General features: G+C 51.9%; 1 protein-coding gene across 1 annotated transcript in view; it reads right to left on the reverse strand.

Moving 5' to 3' along the window:
- RGS9 (regulator of G protein signaling 9) overlaps positions 1-18,213 on the reverse strand; it is an 88,098-nt gene that overhangs the window by 51,647 nt on the left and 18,238 nt on the right. Inside the window, exon 2 of the mRNA XM_024760572.1 lies at positions 2,417-2,513. Within this exon, the coding sequence (XP_024616340.1) occupies positions 2,417-2,513 (97 nt within the window). The remainder of the gene's footprint in view (positions 1-2,416; positions 2,514-18,213) is intronic.

Below are 18,213 nucleotides of genomic sequence, written 5' to 3' on the forward strand. Positions count from 1 at the left end.
CACCGGCGGGGGGGGGTGGGAGGGCTGAGGACCCCTCCCCCACTCTCTGGGCTGAAGGAGCTGCCCACAGTGTGGCTGAGGGTGGACCCCCTGTAACTGCCCTTCCTGCGCACACCCCGGGCCACAGATATCCAGCTATCAGCTCTCCACGCCCATGTGCCCACCGCAATGGCTTTCAGAGGCTTCCCTGTGGCTCCTGGCTTTAGTCAGCGCTTTGCTTATTCAAAAGCAAAATTCTTCACCTAAACCCCTACTTAAAAATCCCAGGACTGGGTGTTTTAGACTTTCCACCCCAAGTCTCTACACGGTGGTGTGCAGACCAGGAAAGAGAGCCCCCGGCGGAGAGCAGACAGGTTAGCGCTCCCCACCAAGGGGCTGAAGGTTTTCTCATCCACTTGACCGCTTCCTGAAATAGGTTGAATGAGGTTATGGGGGCCCCGGTGTGTCCACCACGTGATCTGTGCCAACAGCACCACAGGCTGCTCAGAGCCCACGTCGGCCACCGTCGTTCCCTTAAGTCCTGAGTCACCTGCCCTCTGAGGAGTCGGGTGGCACTGATCCCGTTTGCTTTGATTAGGGCCGATACTGCAGGACAGGGCTCCTCCTGGGCTCCGACTGCAGCTGGGACTCACCTGAGTAGGATGAACAAGGCAGAACGTGGCTGGGTGGGCGGCCCCGCACCAAATCCAGGGAACCAGGGGCCCCACCTACCGGGAAGGAAAGCAGCTTGCAATCCCGGACAGGGAATGAGAGCATGGACACTGGAGCGGTGTAGCTGGGCTCAAGCCCACGCTCAGCCCTGTATGCATTTAGTGACCTGGGGACAAGATGCTGGAACTCTGCGTCTCCGTGTCCCCGGCTGCAAGAAAGGGCTGGGGGGGTCACATCTCTCCCTACGCTTATCGTGGGTGACACAGTGCGGGACACAGCCAGCTATGGGCCCTGTGGAGCATCACTGAGCATCGGCCACGCGCACACTAGAGCCTTGTCTGGTTCCTGCAGGCATCCCCTGGGGCAGGGATCACTACTTCTGCTTGTCAAATGAGGAAATGGAGACTAGGGCTACACGGCAAAAAAAAAAAGGCACCCAAAGGATTCAATCCCAGGGTGCCTGACTCAACGTCCAGCGCCCTTTGGACAGTTTGAGACCAGGATTGATTCATACACTCAATAAACTTTTGTTAAACTTCCACCCTGACCCCCGGCTGCACTAAGCACAGGGGTTACTCAGATGAGCTAGACGAGATCTCTCCCCTCGAGGGTTGCCCAATCCAGTGGAGAATTCAACCAGAATTCATGACAACCAGGAGCCGGGAGGGGGTGGGGTCAGGGGTCAGAGGCAGCCTGCAACGTCCTGGGGCGCCCAGGCTGCTCTGGGTCCTAGTCTTTCCCAAGTCTAGACCACTGGAGTTTTCTTTTCTTCTGCGAGCTAGCCTGTCGCATGCCAATCATTCCTCTGCTGCTCCCACCAGCCGGAGCTGGCCTTCTGTCACACTCAGGGAGCCCGAGAGACGCCGCGCTGGCTGGGACGCGCCTCCTTCTGGCCGGCTTTGCCTCTGCAGAGACCCCAGTGCCTTGAGTGACGAATACTCAGGTCATGGATGGGGTCAAGAGCGAGGGCTCAAAGGGGACTCAGCACAGCGGCGAGTCCCAGGCTCGCGCTCTGAGAAGCTGCCCCCCTCTGCCAACAACACGACTCGGTGGGAAAGGGACTCCTTACTGCAAAAATCACAAAACAAACGCAACGCACAGATTTTACCCAAATCACAAAATCATCGCAACGCACGGATCAAAATGCATTCTTATTTGGGGGTCCAGCCCCTTCTGCCGATATCCTGAAATGACGCCCTTTATCCCACCCCCAGAGAAAGGAGACTAAGGTGCCCTGCCCTTGGGGGAGTCAAGAAGGGTCTGAATGTTAATTAGAAGACAGGGAAGGATGGAGAAAACAAAGGCCAATTCTTTTTTTTTTTTTTTTTTGCCGAATAGTATTTTTTCTGCTACTTGATTTTATTAAAACAAATCAAACAAGACAATCAAATAAAAAACAACTGTAAAGGTTTTTAAAATGACCTCCTGGGGAGGAGGAATGGCTTCACAAGGGGACGTACTGGATTCTTTTCTCTTTCCTTTCTGACTCCTTGCCCAGAAGGAGCCTGTGGAGCATGAATGGGCAAGTAAGCAGTAAGTATATGCGGCTTTGTGGGCCATGTCACGGTCTCTGCACAGCTACTTAACTCTGCCATTGCAGAGTAAAAGCAGCCACAGACAATACATAAATGAGGACGTGTATCTGTTCCAATAAAACTTTATTCACAGATACAGAACACGGGGTGCATTTGGCCCACGAGCTATAGTCTGCCAACCTCTGTGTACGGTCTGTTCCAGGCCAAGACCAAATCACAAGATACATTACCCGTCATGGCGTGAGGGACGCTGATGACCGTGACCTTCTGGTTCTGCACTCTGACCCCCATCTCTGGGTCCTGCATGTCCTTGACGAGGGCTTCAATCTGCAAGACAGAACCGCCAAAGCTGGCTAAGCAGAACCATCTCGAAGGCTGAGTGAGGTCCTTCTGGCAACACCGAGGGAGCAAAAGATGCAAAGAGGAACACGGGGCCCTTATAACCAGGAGCCCACCGCCTAGGTGGGCAGCGCGCAGCTGAGAACTAAACGCGCACATCAGAGGCACAAACTCCTCCCCAGGTGTGAGAGCTCGGACGGATTCATTCTGCCAAGGAGATGCTGCAGAGGCTTTTAGGAGAAGATGGGACTTGGCCAAAAAAAGGGTTTTGTTGGATAGAAAGTGAGAGAGCTACAAGGCACGGGAGAACGACAGCGCCCAGGGTGGGAGCGGGACTGGGGTAGGGGAGGGGCCGGGTCTCAGGGGGGCCACAGAGGGTGGGCTCTGTCCCAGCAGCTCTGGCTGGGGAGCGGTATCATCGGGCCCGCACCTGAGAGAGGAGCATCGAAGCATGAAGAAACCCACCCCAACAGAGAAAAGCAGGGGCCTGTTCACCACTACTGCGACCGTCGGGGCACGAGAAGGTGGGGCTTCCACCCCTCCCACTTCCGCCCCTCGGTCTGTCCTCAGCAGGGCAGCCCGTGCGAGACTTTCAATTATTTTAGGCTGTATCTCTCCTCCGCTTGAAACTCCGCAAGGGCCATTCCACTCAGTCAGTGGCCAAGTTCTCCTACTGGTCTACATGGCTGGGATCACTTCCCCCCGACTCTCCCCCTAATAGGCTCAGGAGCCACGCCCAGCTGCATCCTACCTCGTGCTGCAACCTCGAACTCCCCCCCACCATTCCTATAACACTCACCTTCCAACGTCCTCAGTAATCTACCTGCTGATCATAACGTCTGCCATGTGTCTCCCTCACTCCTAGAAAGTGAGTTCTTCAAGAGCAAATCTTCCTTTTTTTAAAAAAATTTTTTGGCCCCACTGCACAGCATGTGAGCTTAGTTCCCCGACCAGGGATCAAACCCGCATCCCCTGCAGCGGAAGCACAGAATCTTGACCACTGGGCCGCCAGGGAAGCCCCGAGGGCAAATCTTTTGTCTGTTGCTGTCTGCTGCTGTATTCTGACTGCCGGGAACAGCGCCCAGCACGTGGACAGTACCCAGTAAACAGCCGGCGCATGAATTAATAAATAAATAAAGGCAGGGGCAGAGGAGATAACAAGAAGGCATGGCTTTCAGAGCCCTCGTTCTGACTCTAATTACCTAGGGTTAACCGTGCGTGCAAGTGACTGACTGGTGCAGTGAGGGTGGCAGAGAATAACGGCAAAGTTTATAACTTAGACGATCGGAGTTGCCAGTTACAAAAATAGAAATTTCAAAAGGAGGAGCGCTTTGAGAGAGCAGACACTTCTGCTTTTGGAATGCTGACTGCGAAGGGCTGCTGAGATAGCCACGACGTCTGGAAGGGGATTGGAAACGAAATGTCCCAACTTCAAAGGACACCACAGTCAGAGATAAGAACTCGATTCATGAACATCGACGAGAGAGTTGACACCAGAGAGAATCCACGAACCATCGGAGGAAGCTGGAACTGCAGGAAGACACCCACAAGGACAGCCCTGATTGTCTTTAGAGTATTTTTTTTTAACATCGATGAATACAAAACATTTTTCCACTTGAAAAAATTAATAGGAGTAAAATAACTGAAGGATATTTTAAAACAAACTGGATGGATTGGCACAATTGAAAAAAGACACCCAAGCACTTCTCTGGTCAACGCTGATGACAGGCATCGACAAAGCCTCACGTGCAGACGCTTCAAAGTTCATGCTCCAGGAAACTCCTCGCGAGGGGAAAACCGTGCACACCCCCAGCCCCCCCAGGTGCCTGCAAACGATCAGTCTGTCATTCAACAACCAGGCAGCCATGGTGGACTCAGGGAACCAAAGATAAAGAGCTCTGGTCCCTGAGCGTAAGGAGTTCACCGTCCAGTGCAAGGATATTACAGGACGATACAGGAAGTACAGTGACCAGGGTGAGGCCACGGTGTCCTGACAACACACCTGTACCAGGGAGGAGGTCGCCGGGAGAGGCACTCCTCGAGTGGTCATAAAAAGACAAACAGGAATGAGGAGGCAGAAAGGGCAAAGGATGGCAGGCGAGGACCCTAAGGCTCAGTGAGCAGCAAAAGCAGAAACACAGAATACGAACGAGTAAGTGGAAACAAAGACCTCTCCTGTCCTCCTCCGGCTGGAAGCCCTCTCCTGAGGTCAGGGCAGCTGCGCACGGCTGGACAGATGCTCACGGAGGGTCTCCCCTCAAACCCAACCTGTCCACGTCCCAACCACGACCCAAAGCAAAACGGCTCACTGTGCCACTGCTTCCCCCGGTTTAACTAGCTTGGTTACATGATCCTTTCTCTCCTGCTGCTTCATAAAATAACTCATCCTCACACTGTACAGCCCTTTACAATTTCCAAAGTCCGTTTAGAGTTTGCGTGTGCTTGTGGCCCAAGAAAAGGAACCCAAGATTCTCATGTCCTCAAGGTTCTCTCTTAACTGCAGGAGTCCACTCAACCTCTCTGAATTCCCTTCCTCTACCATAAAATGACTGTATATTCACAATTGATAGCATTTTGTTACCTCTTAGAATCTAAGTAATTGTGTAAAAATGCTTTGTAAGGACAGATATATAAAGATATATAAGCAGAAAGATACATACTTGGGCTTTGTTGAGTGGTATATATACTTTGCGCAGTGGTTGAGAATCTGCCTGCCAATGCAGGGGACACGGGTTCGAGATCTGGTCTGGGAAGATCCCACATGCCACGGAGCAACTAGGCCCATGAGCCACAACTACTGAGCCTGCTCGTCTGGAGCCTGTGCTCCGCAACGTGAGAGGCCGCGATAGTGAGAGGCCCGCGCGCCGCGAAGAAGAGTGGCCCCCGCTCGCCGCAACTAGAGAAAGCCCTCTCACAGAAACGAAGACCCAACGCAGCCAAAAAATAAATAAATAAACAAATGTGGGGTTTAAAAAAGAAAAAAGGAAAAGAATTTAAAATTAATCAATACAATCATAAATAACATGTAGGTCAAATAATAAAGCATGATAACAAAAAAAGATATATACTTTACAAGGAGAGATATTTGTTAGTGTTTGTGGGTTAGAATCATTAACGCCAGTAGTGTTCGTATAATCAGTGCATCTTTAAAATTTTGCATGCAGAGCTGTCTTTAGATGCCTGGGAATAAAAACCCTGCTCTACCAATCATCCAAATATAGATATTTACTGAGCATGTATTAGGTGCCCAGCCCTGGCAGGGGGGTTGGTACAGGAAGATAAAAGACAGCCTCCCGGGCCTCAGAGAGTTGGGAAGATATGGTACGAAGATAAACAAATGAACTAAGGTAAACACTAGGGATCTGGGTGCGAATAAAGTTCAGTTCAAATCATCCTCCAATGAGCAGGCGAGGTAAATCACTAAACTTCACTAAGGCTCATCCTCTGTAAAGCAGAGATGAGCACAGTACCGACGTCATCAGACGGACGTTGTGAAGATCAAAGGAGATGAAGCAGCGAAAGCACCTAATACCATGCGGTACGCAAAGAATTTATTAGACAACAACTGCAGACTGAATTATGCACCAAAAACTAGGGAAAGCAGGGATGGGAGTAAGAGCCAGGAGGAGAAGAGGACGGCTGAGATGATCCCCGGACATCACACAAAGTGAGAAGGATTTTCCCAGCCGGCCACCGTACTGCAAGGGAGGGACGGGGCGAGGGCCCCCGCGCTGCCTGACGCAGGAAAGTGAGAGGCTGAATTTGGAACCCTCGGGCACGGTTGGTGGGAATGCAAAACGTATGCAGGTTCCTCCCAAAGTGAAAAATAGAACTGAGACAGGCTGGGACCTGTTGTTTGTTCTCGCTCCCCCTGCTGCCGCAGCGGCCCCAGGAAAGCCTTGCCTGAATCTCTTGTCTGGTCTCTAGTCAATTTCTATTGCTCAAGGAGGCCAAGAACCCTGGTCAGTGACAGAACTACCAGATGATCCAGCAATCCTATTTCTTTCTGGGTATTTATCGAAAAGAATCAAAATCAGGATGGCGAAGAGATACGGACACTTCCAGGTTCACAGCAGCGCCGTGGTCAACAGCCAAGATGTGGAACCACCTAAGTGTCCACTGGTGGATGAACATGTAAAGAAAATGTGGCACATCCAGGGATTATGACTTAGCCCTAAAGAAAGGAAGGAAATTCTGGAATCTCCGACAGCCTGGATGAACCTGAAGGACGTTATGCTAAGTGAATAAGCCGGTCTCGGAAGGACTGCACGATTCCACTACCTAAAATCGGCTAATTCACGGAACCAGTGGAAGGGCAGTTGCCAGGGCCTGGGGGAGGGGGAGACAGGGAGATGCAATCACTGGGCATGAGGTTACAGTCAAGAAGATGAAGTAAGTTCTAGAAACCTGCCCTGCAATATTGTTTCTATAATTAACAACATTGTGAATTATACACTTAGAGAAATGTAGGAGGGTAGTTTCTTGTGTGATGTGTTCTCACCACAATAAAACAGAATATTTTTTTAGAAGAGAGAGAGCGCGCGCGCGAGAGATGACCTGGCTGCGCTGGAGGTGAAAGGTCAGGCGGGGAGCCCCGAACTGGAGACACGCCACCCGCCACCCCGGAGGCTGGCAGGCCCCCCACGTCCCCAGGGCGGGAGGAGGGGGGACACACGACGTCCTAGATCAGCGCCGAGGGCTGGGCTGTCCTAGTTCCACCTGCTGCTAAACCGGCACCGGCAGCAGAACCACAATCCCGAGAAGCGGCCGAGATCAGGGGCAAAGGTCACGGCCGCTCCGGGCCCAGCGCCGGCCCCTCAGCTGCCCGCGGGACCGGCCGGGGCCCAGGGCCGCCCGGGGCTCCTCGTGCAAGACCCAGCGTGAGCCCGTCCGCACAGACGCGCTCTCGGCTCGCGGGATCCTTCTGGAACGGAAATGACGCGTTTCCGCTCCACTCGGAGCTGCAGCGCTTGGCCTCCTGCAAGGTCGGGGCCTGGGGGCGTCTCGGGCCACGGGGGCACCAAGCGGCTCCCAGCGGAGAAGGGGGCGCGGGACACCCCAACAGGTGGCCGGAGGGCAGCTGCTTCCCCCGGACGCGGGCGGGGACCGAGGGGCCACGGGCGGCAGGGGTCACCTTTTCTGGAGTTGTTTTTTCTACCTGAAGCACAGTGGATTTGCAGTGTTGTGCCGGCCTCTGCTGTGAAAAAAGGTGACTCAGTTACACACATACAGACATTCCTTTTTATACACATCCTCTCCCGTTATGCTTTTCTGGAATTCTTGGCTGACCGTGAGCCTGGGATTCACCTGCTCCTCCCAGAAGTGCCCGCCATTCTGACGTGGGAGCCCGGGCCTCCCCTTTCCCAGGGTAACTGCCGGAGGAAAGCCCACATTTGCTCCAGAACTTTTATCAGCTGAAACAGCAGCATTTCATGGCGTCAGGGCGCCCATATACTGGAGAAGAAAGAGAAACCCCCGCTCTGAGTTAGAAACCTGAGCTTCTCCAATAGAAAGTCAGGGGGTCTGATTCCTTCTCTCTGCATTAGAAAAAAAAAAAAATCTAGTTATAAAGAGTTTGAAAATAACCTTCAGAGGAGGAATAATGAGAGTTATTTTAAAAACACAATGAGGGGAGTCAGATTTCTTTCTGGCAGGTGTGTCACCTTCACAGAAGAGAAGGGCTGGGGGCAGCAGGGAACACCACAGGGACCTCGAGAACATTCTGAGAGCGTTCGGCCCATTGGGGTTTGGATCCAGTTTCCTCAGAACTTTCCTTGTATCAGTTCCTCTGAGGGGTCTCCCCAAGCACCCAACAAGGAAACCGTAGGACTCTGGCTGCTGGTCCCGTCTCTGTTTTAACTGAGTTAAAAGGAGGGCACTAGGGTGGCCCTGTGACAGTGTGACTGGTGTCCTTTGAAGAAGAGGAGATGAGGACACAGACACCACGGGGGGCGAGCACGTGGGGACACGCGGAGAAGGCGGCGTCTGCAGGCCCCGGAGAGAGGCCGCCGGAAAGCACGCTGCGCACACCGTGCCTGGGCCGGCGGTGCTCTGCCGTGGCGGCCCCAGCCCAGTCATACAGGCTCTGGGCTCCAGCTCTGCTTCCAGCAGAAGAGCCCCTCTGCCCACCACAGACAGGGGACAACCCGAGTTGTGTCCCCAGGTCCCCAGAGGGTGAGAAGCCCTTGCCTTTCTGCTCCCAACCGCTGCCAACTCTCACGCCCTCCTCCTCGTGCCTGGTGGGCATCCCCCCGGAGACAGGGAGGCACGGCCACCCCCGCCCCAAACGTCAGACACCCTCCCGTCTCCCACACTCAGATCCCCGCGATCCTGGGCCACACGAGGACGGCGGGGTAACCAGGCGGTGCTGAACCCCGGGTGACGCCGAGCTGGGGGCGGGATGGGGGCGTCAGATGCCACGTGCCTCTGCGTGACTGCAGGCGTGTCACCAAGGAACAGGAACGACGGCTCCGAAGGCCTCGACATCCCACCTTCCACGCCCACGCTGCCCCTCACTGTCACTCCCTGTGCAAGAGCTCGGGCTGGGATTTTCCTCTGAGCCGGAGAAGGTCCCCCAGGGGGATGATAATAATCAGTACTTTTCTGACCTGGAACCACGGGGTTGTCTGGCAAACAGAAGGGGCTCCCACTAAGGAGCCTGTCCGCCCAGAGGCCAGCGGACCCCTGGGCCATCTCACCCCGAAGCCTCTCGGACCCTCGGGGGCACCACACACGCTCTGATCGGCGCTTAGGCCACCCCAGCCAGAAGCCCAGGAAGCATCCTCCACGACCCCGGTCAGCTTCTGCGGACTCTGCTTTTGTTTCTGACCTGTCTCCTAACAGGCCTCTGTGGCACGTCTCACGTCCCTCCTGGACCATCTGGCTCGGCCCACCCGGCCTCTGCCTTGGGCCTGGCAGGTCCCCAGCCTCCAGGGCGCCCTCCAGTGGTGGTGCTGTTGACATTCGGGGCCGGCTGTCCTGTGCACGGTAGGTGTCTAGCAGCGTTCCTGCCTCTTCCCTCCAGCTGCCAGGGGCAGCCCCCTCCCTAGCTGGGACAACCCCAGATGTCTCCAGATGTCACCAAATGTCCTGGGGCTTTCCTCTGGGCTGTGCATTCAAATCACCTGGGAAGCTTTTCTGTATTTGATTTTATATATATATATATATTGCTTTTTGGTCGCACCGCACAGCATGTGGGATTTTAGTTCACTGATCAGGGACGGAAACTTTGCCCACTGCAGTGGAAGTGCAGAGTCTTAACTACTGGACCGCCAGGGAAGTCCGTGGGAAGCTTTTCTTTGAAAACACCAATGTTTTGGGACTTCCGTGGTGGCCCAGTGGTTAAGACTCCACACTCCCAATGCAGGGGGTTCGATCCCTGGTCAGGGAACTAGAGCCCACATGCCGCAGCTAAGACCCGGTGTGGCCAAATTAATTAATTAATTAAAAAAAAAAAAAAAAACCAATGTTTGGAATCCATCTGACTTGACTACTTAATTATCTCCTACGTAAATGAGAAACTCTAAGGAAGGTGCCCTGATAACAATGTTTTTTAAAGTGCAGCCAGGGTGGAGAAGCACTCCTACCCTCTAATCAGAATCATCTTTCTAACATGGGAACCAACTCGTTTTATTCGTACCCGATTTTAAAACGTCAAATGGCTTCTCAGCGAACACAGAAAGCGTCAGACCCCCGGCTGGATGTGCGAAGCCCCCAGTTCTGGAGCCTCCTTCACTACCAGCCTTTCCATCACCAACTTCCTGCCCACCCCTGCCCCCCGGCCAGCTACCCCAACCCCTGAAGACTCTCCCACGGCACAACGCTATCCACACTTCCAAGCTCTGCATTCCCCCAAATGCCACTCATCTTCCCGTCCTCCTGGCAAAAAAAAAAAAACACCTACTAATTTTTCACACCTTCACTCAGTTACAAGCCCTCCTGTGAAGGCTGTTGGTCCCCAACCCAGATGGCACTGACCACTCCCTACTCTGCGTTTTATATACGTGCATCTCCTCTAATGACGTCTCCCACGACCTACAGAACATTCTTCTTACTTCTACAGCGGTCCTTCTCTATTAGACCCTAAGCTCCAGGAGGAAGGGGCTGTGTCCCAATCCCACAGTGGCCCCAGCATCAGGCACAGCGCCCAGCACAGATGCACACGACCCTGTGCACGTGTTGAATGAAAGAATGATACAAGCGAAAGATCCCGTGCTCTGCCTGGGTCTCCTCCCTTTTGTTTCCGCACCCCCTTGCCCCGCAGCAAAAGGAGATGCCGGACGCCACACGGGAAAGCAAAGCACTCGAGGCTTCTCCACGAGGCACCAAGACAGTCAGACCTGAGGCGCATCCCAAGCGCAGCAACAGCTGTTCCTGGCTGGTATGGAGATCTGGACGTCACGGGGGAGGGGGGGATGGAGTGGGGACGGGCCAGCACTAGGACAGGAGCTCACAGGGGCCACGGGAGGCGGTCCGCTGTGCGGCATCCCACACACACACGCACTTAGCGCACACGCCGTTCCTCTGCCTGGAACAGCCTTCTTTCTCTCTGCCTAGAACCCCCATTTATCCTTCAGTTCTCAGCTCCGCGTCCCCCAGGCACCTTCGGGCAGGCCTTTCCAACGGCCTCTCCTGCCCCCAACATCATAGGAAAGCTTACAGCACTGGATCACATTTGGCGACAACCTGTATTTTCCTGGTTCCACCACTTAGCGGCTACGACTGGGGCGAGTGACTTCATCTCTCTGAGCTTCCCGCTCTGTAAAATGGTGATGATAACTCTGTCTCATGGAATAGTTGAGAACACGCACGTAAGGGCCCCACTGGGGACACAGCCTACTTCAAAAATATCCATTGAGTGGTGGGTGACAGTTGCACCCAAGTCCACATTCCTTAGGCCTGGGTCCCTCTCCAAAGGCTGGGCACCTCGTTCAGCTGCTTCACGGTTGAGGGCCCCCTGGCACAGGCTCTTGGGACCCGCTCTGTGATCTGACCGAGGACCTCGGAAGACACAGACAGACGGGGATCTCCCCCCATCCAACAAGGCAAAGGGAGAGAGCAGCGCTGAGGTGCGGGCAGGGCAGGGGGGTTGGGGAGAGCCGGCCGTCACAGCGGAGGGGCTCCCGAGCTGGGCCCGGGAGTGGGGGGGACGAGGGCTCGGCTGGTGAGAAGGGGAAGAAGGGCTTTCCCAGTGGAGGGATCTGAGGCTTGAAGGGCACAGGGTTCCCGGAAAGATGAGGAGGTCGCTGAGGCCAGAGCCCCCCTGAGTGAGGGGGGCTGCTCTGTTCTGTGTCCCTGCAGGGCAGGTGTGGGAGGCCAGTGGGAGGTCAAGCCGGAGGGGTGAGTGGGAGCAGGGTCCTCAGTGGCCGGGCTGGGAAGGCTGGACGTCACCCTGTGCACGGGGGAAACCAGCGGAGGGTTTCAGGGCGAGGGGATCCGTGTCGGTTTGCGAAAGAAACCCAACATGCCGACGAATGGTATTGTGGAGGCCGGCAGGTGGGGTGGAAGACAGGAGTCCGGGGTGGAAGAGAGGAGGCAGCGGTGGAGGAGAATGGGCTGGAGACCAACACACCAGTCAGAAGGCCCGGGTAAAGACAGGAATGTCTACCACATAACAGTCATGATGAAACACGATGTCTGAGGCTCAAAAACAAACAGAATGTCTCCAGACAATTGCTCTCAGAGCCTCAGCGCCCGAGCTGCCCTGTCTGGGAGAAGGAGGCAGTCCTGGGAAATCCTGGAAGATGACTGATGGCTCTCAGAGATCCCGTCTGGGCAGTTTTCTCTGATTCTAGGAGGTGGTGTCTGCGGTACAGGCTCTCAGGGTTCCTTCCCAGTGAGACAACACTCCACCTCTCTTTTTATATCCTCACACCTCTACCACCTGGAATACGCACAAGCTTACTGAAGTAGGTGGACCAAGGGTGACCAACTGTCCCAGCGTGCCCAGGACTGTCCAGGTTTTAGCATGGAAAGTCTTAGACAAATCAGGACAGTCTTGACTACGCCAATTTGCTGAGCTCCAAGGGCTCAGGGCAGGGCTCTTACTGTCACAAAGCATTCAGCTAATTCTACTCAAGACAAGCCTAAGACGGTGGACACCACACTGTGAAAAGTGGCTGCAAGTGGGAGGAAGGGCGGGCAAGTGACCCAGGACCTAATCCTCCGCTGACCCCTTCTGATACCGGTCATCTCAAAAGCCTAGAACAAAATGAGCCATTTCATCCCCAAATACACCACCACACAAGGTGCGTTCCACCCCGCACAAGTCCCCAGTATGGACACCCCCGAGCCCAGCCACTTGCTCTGAGAAAGCCTTTGCATGGGGAGGGTCCTGACTTCCGCTGCGCACAGAGAGACCTGAGATCCACAGACACACACACTTGAATAAGGAATCTAGGAGCGCTGCAGGTGGGGTGTCCCTTTAGCCTGCAAATCACACCGCTTTCACGGTCTATGTGTACACACTCACCACACACACACGCTTTAAAATACTGCAGTGTTGAATCAGAAAAACAGCAAACATGGTAATTTAACATCTGGGAGCCTCTAATAGTATCAGGAGACTGTCTCAAATCTAACCCGGCCTCGCTGAACTGCCTTCCTGCGCCTGCTCTCCCAAGTAACAGGTTGTTTTCAGCCTCCAGCCGGCAGTCGCCCTCGCCTGCGGATTCTCCACTATAAACAGGTAACAAGGAAACCTAATCGTTAGAGTCTTTAAAAGACGGACAGACGGAAACACAAGGCAAATAAGTCACTTAATGACATCAAGCGGCGCTAACCGACCACAAGGGCTGCCCCCCGCCCCTGCCCACATCGCCGCCGGCACTTCCCGGAGTTGGTCCCCGCGCCCCACGCCGGGGCCCGCCGAGCCACAGGTGAGCCCCGCGCGGCTGGGACCCGCGTGGGAGGGTCTGTGGCCGAGGGCGAGCCCTTAAGGAGGATGGGACTTCGGTTAGGAAGGGCGACAGGCACGGGAAAGGGAGGGAAGGGATAGTTTCGGCGTTTGGGATTAACATATATACACCACTATATTTAAAATAGATAAAACGACTATACTCCAGTAAAAATTATTTTTTAGAAAAAGGACATTTATGGCAAAAATAAAGTAAAATAGATAATCCTGAAAGACCTACTGTACAGCACAGGGAACTTTGCTTAATATTCTGTAATAACCTAAATGGGAAGAGAATTTGAAAAAGAATAGGTAGTACATGTATCTGTATAACTGAATCACTTTGCTGTACACCTGAAACTAACACAACATTGTAACTCAACTACACTCCAATAAAAAAAATTAAAATTTTAAAAAATTTTTAGAAGTGTTTAGGGGAAAAGCAAATTCTACGTGGAATTGGTAAGATGTTGGTTAACAAAAGAAAGGACGTGAAGAATAAAGAAGGAAAGTTGAAGTCCCTGCTGGGCCAGCTGCCTGGTCTATATTTTCAGTTTCTTTTCTTTTATACGTTATCACAAGAGATCGAATATAGTTCCCTGTGCTATACAGTAAATCCTTGTTGTTTAAGATGCTCTATATCTGGATGGGAGTGATGGTTATACACAGGTAATCATGTTTGTCAAAACTCATCCAACCGTACTCTTAAAATTGGAGCATGACATCGTCTGTAAACTATACCTCAATAAAAAGACTGACCCAAAAAAGCAAGTATTGTCTTGCAAGACGGCAGAGGGACATCGTGCTAAAATGAAATTCTCCTGTGACTCGGTCAGGTAAGTGGACATCTAATCATCATCACCACCATCACCATCGTCACCACTATGGTCATCTGCAGCCTCCCCTTCATCAACACAGACGTGTGGTTCAGGACCTATATGGGGGTCCAGCTGCCCTGGATACCATACAATGGGATCTCCATGAGCCTGGCCCCTGTAGGATAAACCTCATCCAAGCACAATGATATGGTCATTTACACAGCAGTGCCCTTTAAACCCCAGTTCCAAGGTCACCTCCCAGGAAAATGTCCCAACACCTCTGGTCAACTCAACAATTAAGTTCAGTCCACTGTGCTTAGTGCTCGGGAGATAAAACTTAAAACGTCCTGCTCTCAGCCCTTGTGCCCTCCTCCCAGACTGGGAGGAGGGGCAGAATCATCCACAGTTCATCTCTCCATGACGGATGCCTCAGACTGCCTGCAGGCAGAGACTTTCTTAGAGGGGTCAGGGTTAGAGCAACCGTGGGACACTACTGCCCTCACCCAGGCCCGAGGGATGGTGAGCCGGAGCCCTGGTGGGGGGCTGTCATGCAGGGGCTGTCATCCTGGAGGGACACAGCCATGGCTAGAAAGGGTGCTGGCGGAATAAATACCCCGACTCTCCTCTGAGTGCTTCCCGTTTGTCGGTCCTGACCGGAAGCCAGAGAGTGATAGAGGCCCGGGGATGCAGCCTGTCTGGATCAGCCTTCCAGGGCACACAGCCAGGGAGAGAAGGGCAAAGGGTTGGGGGTGGGAAGGACTTAGGGGAGGCAAATCGTGAAGCAGCAGCACCATGGGTTAAATGTCTTCGATAGCGTGGAAGCCCAGAGCACAGATCTTGGAGTTGATTCTGTGTCCCCAAGCACTCAGGACAGCTCGGTGACGGCACCACCCAGCCCGCACAGACGTCTCCTTGACTCAGACAGAAGTCATGTTGAATTCACCTGACTCCCTGGGCCACTGCCCGTCTCTGGGCCATGTTTGCATTTCATATAATTCTGTCTCGTTTGCATTTTGTCACAAGTGTGTATTACGCTGGCGATTCTAAAAAGTCATATATATACAAAATAATCTTAGATGCATGAATGTTTCTTCCTAGCTCCGCTGAGAGAGGCAATAGCTCATGAAAACATATTCTGGGAGGGAACTCAGAGGGCCTTAATTTCCACGCAGTGAGCACACTGGGCCCGCAGACAGACCCTCTCTGCACGCCCACTGGTCAGCACCAGTTCAGCAATAGAGGGAAGGAAGTGTAGGTGGAGCCCTACGTAGCCCACACCTACGCTTCTCCCTGCCTTTCACCTTCTCCACAAGAAGCTACTTGAGACCCTCAGAAGCTGACCGCACCTGGTGTGGCTCTGAGTGCTTGACCTGGGAGAGAGGGAGAAAAAGAGGAACTTTGGGGAACTTTTCTGGAAGGTTTCCTGCTTCTTCATCAACTGGGGATTGTTCGGAAACTACTTTGGCCCAGCAGGGGCTACCAGGTACCACCACCAAGTACAGTCCGGAATAAAAATCCCATCCTTATCTTTTTTCTCCTAAATTAAATGAATTGGATGCACCCAGAGGTGATACTTTTCACAAGCATGGCTAGAGATAAACACAGGAAAACAGAACAAGATCACGCCTCCCTCTGGCCCCACCCTCTTCCCAACTCCGTGGGGTGCACTTCTGTCTACCTGTGGAGCAGGTCAGGCTGGAACTAGTAAATGGCATCTGTAACTTTTTTTGTTCAGGGCAGTACTGTTTTTCATTATAGAAAATTTGGAGCTATGGATCTTTTAAAAATGACAATTATGTAAATTGGTACAGCTGCCATGGAAAACAGTAAAGAGGTTTCTCAGGAAACTAAAAACAGAACTACCATAGGACCCAGCAATTCTACTCCTGGGTATTTATCCAAAAAAGAAAAACAAAAAGAAAAAACCCAAAAAAACCCTAATTCTAAAAGATACATGCACCCTATGTTCATAGCAGCACTATTTACAATAACCAAGACAGATGAATGGACAAAGAAGATGTGGTTTATGTAGTCAATGGAATACTACCCAGCCATAAAAAGGAATGAAGTGCCATTTGTAGCAACATGGATGGACCTAAAGATTATCATACTAAGACAGAAAGAAAAAGATAAATACCATATGATATCACTTACATGTGGAATCGAGAATATGACACAAATGCACCTATCTACAAAACAGAAACAAACTCACAGACAGAGAGAACAGACTTGTGGTTGCCAAGGGGGAGGGGGGAGGGAGAGGGATGGACTGGGAGTTTGGGGTCGGTAGATGCAAACTATTACATTTAGAATGGAGAACAAGGTCCTACTATATAACACAGGGAACTACAACCAATCTCCTGGGATAGACCATAATGGGAAAGAACATTTAAAAAACGAATGCAGATATGTGTGTAACTGAGTCACTTTACTGTACCGCAGAGATTGCTGCAACTTTGTAAATCAACTCTGCTTCAATTAAAGAAAAACTAAAAACAGAACTACCATATGACCCAACAATTCCACTCCTGGGTATTTATCCAAAAGAAAAACAACCACTAATTCGAAAAGATACAAGCACCGCTACGTTCAGAGCAGCTCTATTTACAATAGCCAAGATATGGAAGCAACCTAAATGTCCATCGACAGAGGAATGGATAGAGAAGATGTGGTACATATGTACAATGGAATATTACTCAGCCATTAAAAACGAATGAAATTTTGCCATTGGCAGCGACATGGATGGGCATGGAGGGCATTATGCTTAGTGAAATAAGTCAGACAAAGAAAGAAAAATACCGTGTGATATCACTTATATGTGGAATCTGAAAACTACAACAAACTAGTAAATGTAACAAAAAAGAAGCAGACGCACAGATACAGAGAACAAACTAGTGACTACTAGTGGGGAGGGGTATGAGGGGAGGGGCAATATGGGTAGGGGATTAAGAGGTACAAACTATTAGGTATCAAACAAACTATAAGGATACATTGTACAATATGGGGAATACTTTATAATAGCCAAAATGTTATAATAACTACCAATGAATGGGGTATAACCTTTAAAAATTGTGAGTCACTACATTGTACACCTGTAACTCACATAATATCGTACAGCAACTACACTTCAATTTTTAAAAAAAAATTTTAATTCAAAAAAGGAAAAATGGCATTATAGGAAAAGGCGTTTTCACAACTTGCAATAGGCTTTCGTTTTAAGACAGCTGAGGGCTTCAGGGGAAGTGTGAAGGCCTCCAGGCTGTGCTCTGGTCCCTGCTCAGCCTCTCACCGGATGTGAGACTTTGTATAACAGCTTTGTTGAGGGATAACTGACATACACTAAACTGCGTGTATCTGAAGTGCACAATGATGAGTTTCGATACATGTATACCCCCGTGAAACTACACCCACGGTCAAGACGGGGAGCACATCTGTTACCCCCTGAAGTTTCCTTATGTCCTTTGTGATCCCCGCCCCCCCGCTGTCCCCAGGCAACCCCCGACCTGCTTTCTGTCGCCCTGAATTAGTGGGAGGGGTGAATCTGATCAAGTTACCTAATCTCCCCAAGTCTCTACTTTCTCAGTAGTAATAAGAAAGAGCCCGACTTGATGAATTCAAAATTTCCCTCCAATTTGAAAGTTCACATGACTTTAATAAGTGAACATAAATAAATACACAGCTCAATCAGCCTGAAGGCTGGCAAGGTGGGATTTTTGTTTGTTTGTTTGTTTGTTTTTTGCAGTACGCGGGCCTCTCACTGTTGTGGCCTCTCCCGTTGCGAAGCACAGGCTCCAGACGCGCAGGCTCAGCGGCCATTGCTCATGGGCCCAGCGGGATCCTCCCGGACCGGGACACGAACCCGTGTCCCCCCGCATCGTCAAGCAGACTCACAACCACTGCGCCACCAGAGAAGCCCTAGCAGGGTGGGAGTTAGAGCTCCCTACAAAGCGAGGCCTCTCTGGACTTAGACCAGCCA

This window comes from Neophocaena asiaeorientalis, unplaced genomic scaffold, assembly GCF_003031525.2.
Source record: "Neophocaena asiaeorientalis asiaeorientalis breed wild unplaced genomic scaffold, Neophocaena_asiaeorientalis_V1.1 scaffold30, whole genome shotgun sequence".
NCBI lineage: Eukaryota > Metazoa > Chordata > Mammalia > Artiodactyla > Phocoenidae > Neophocaena > Neophocaena asiaeorientalis.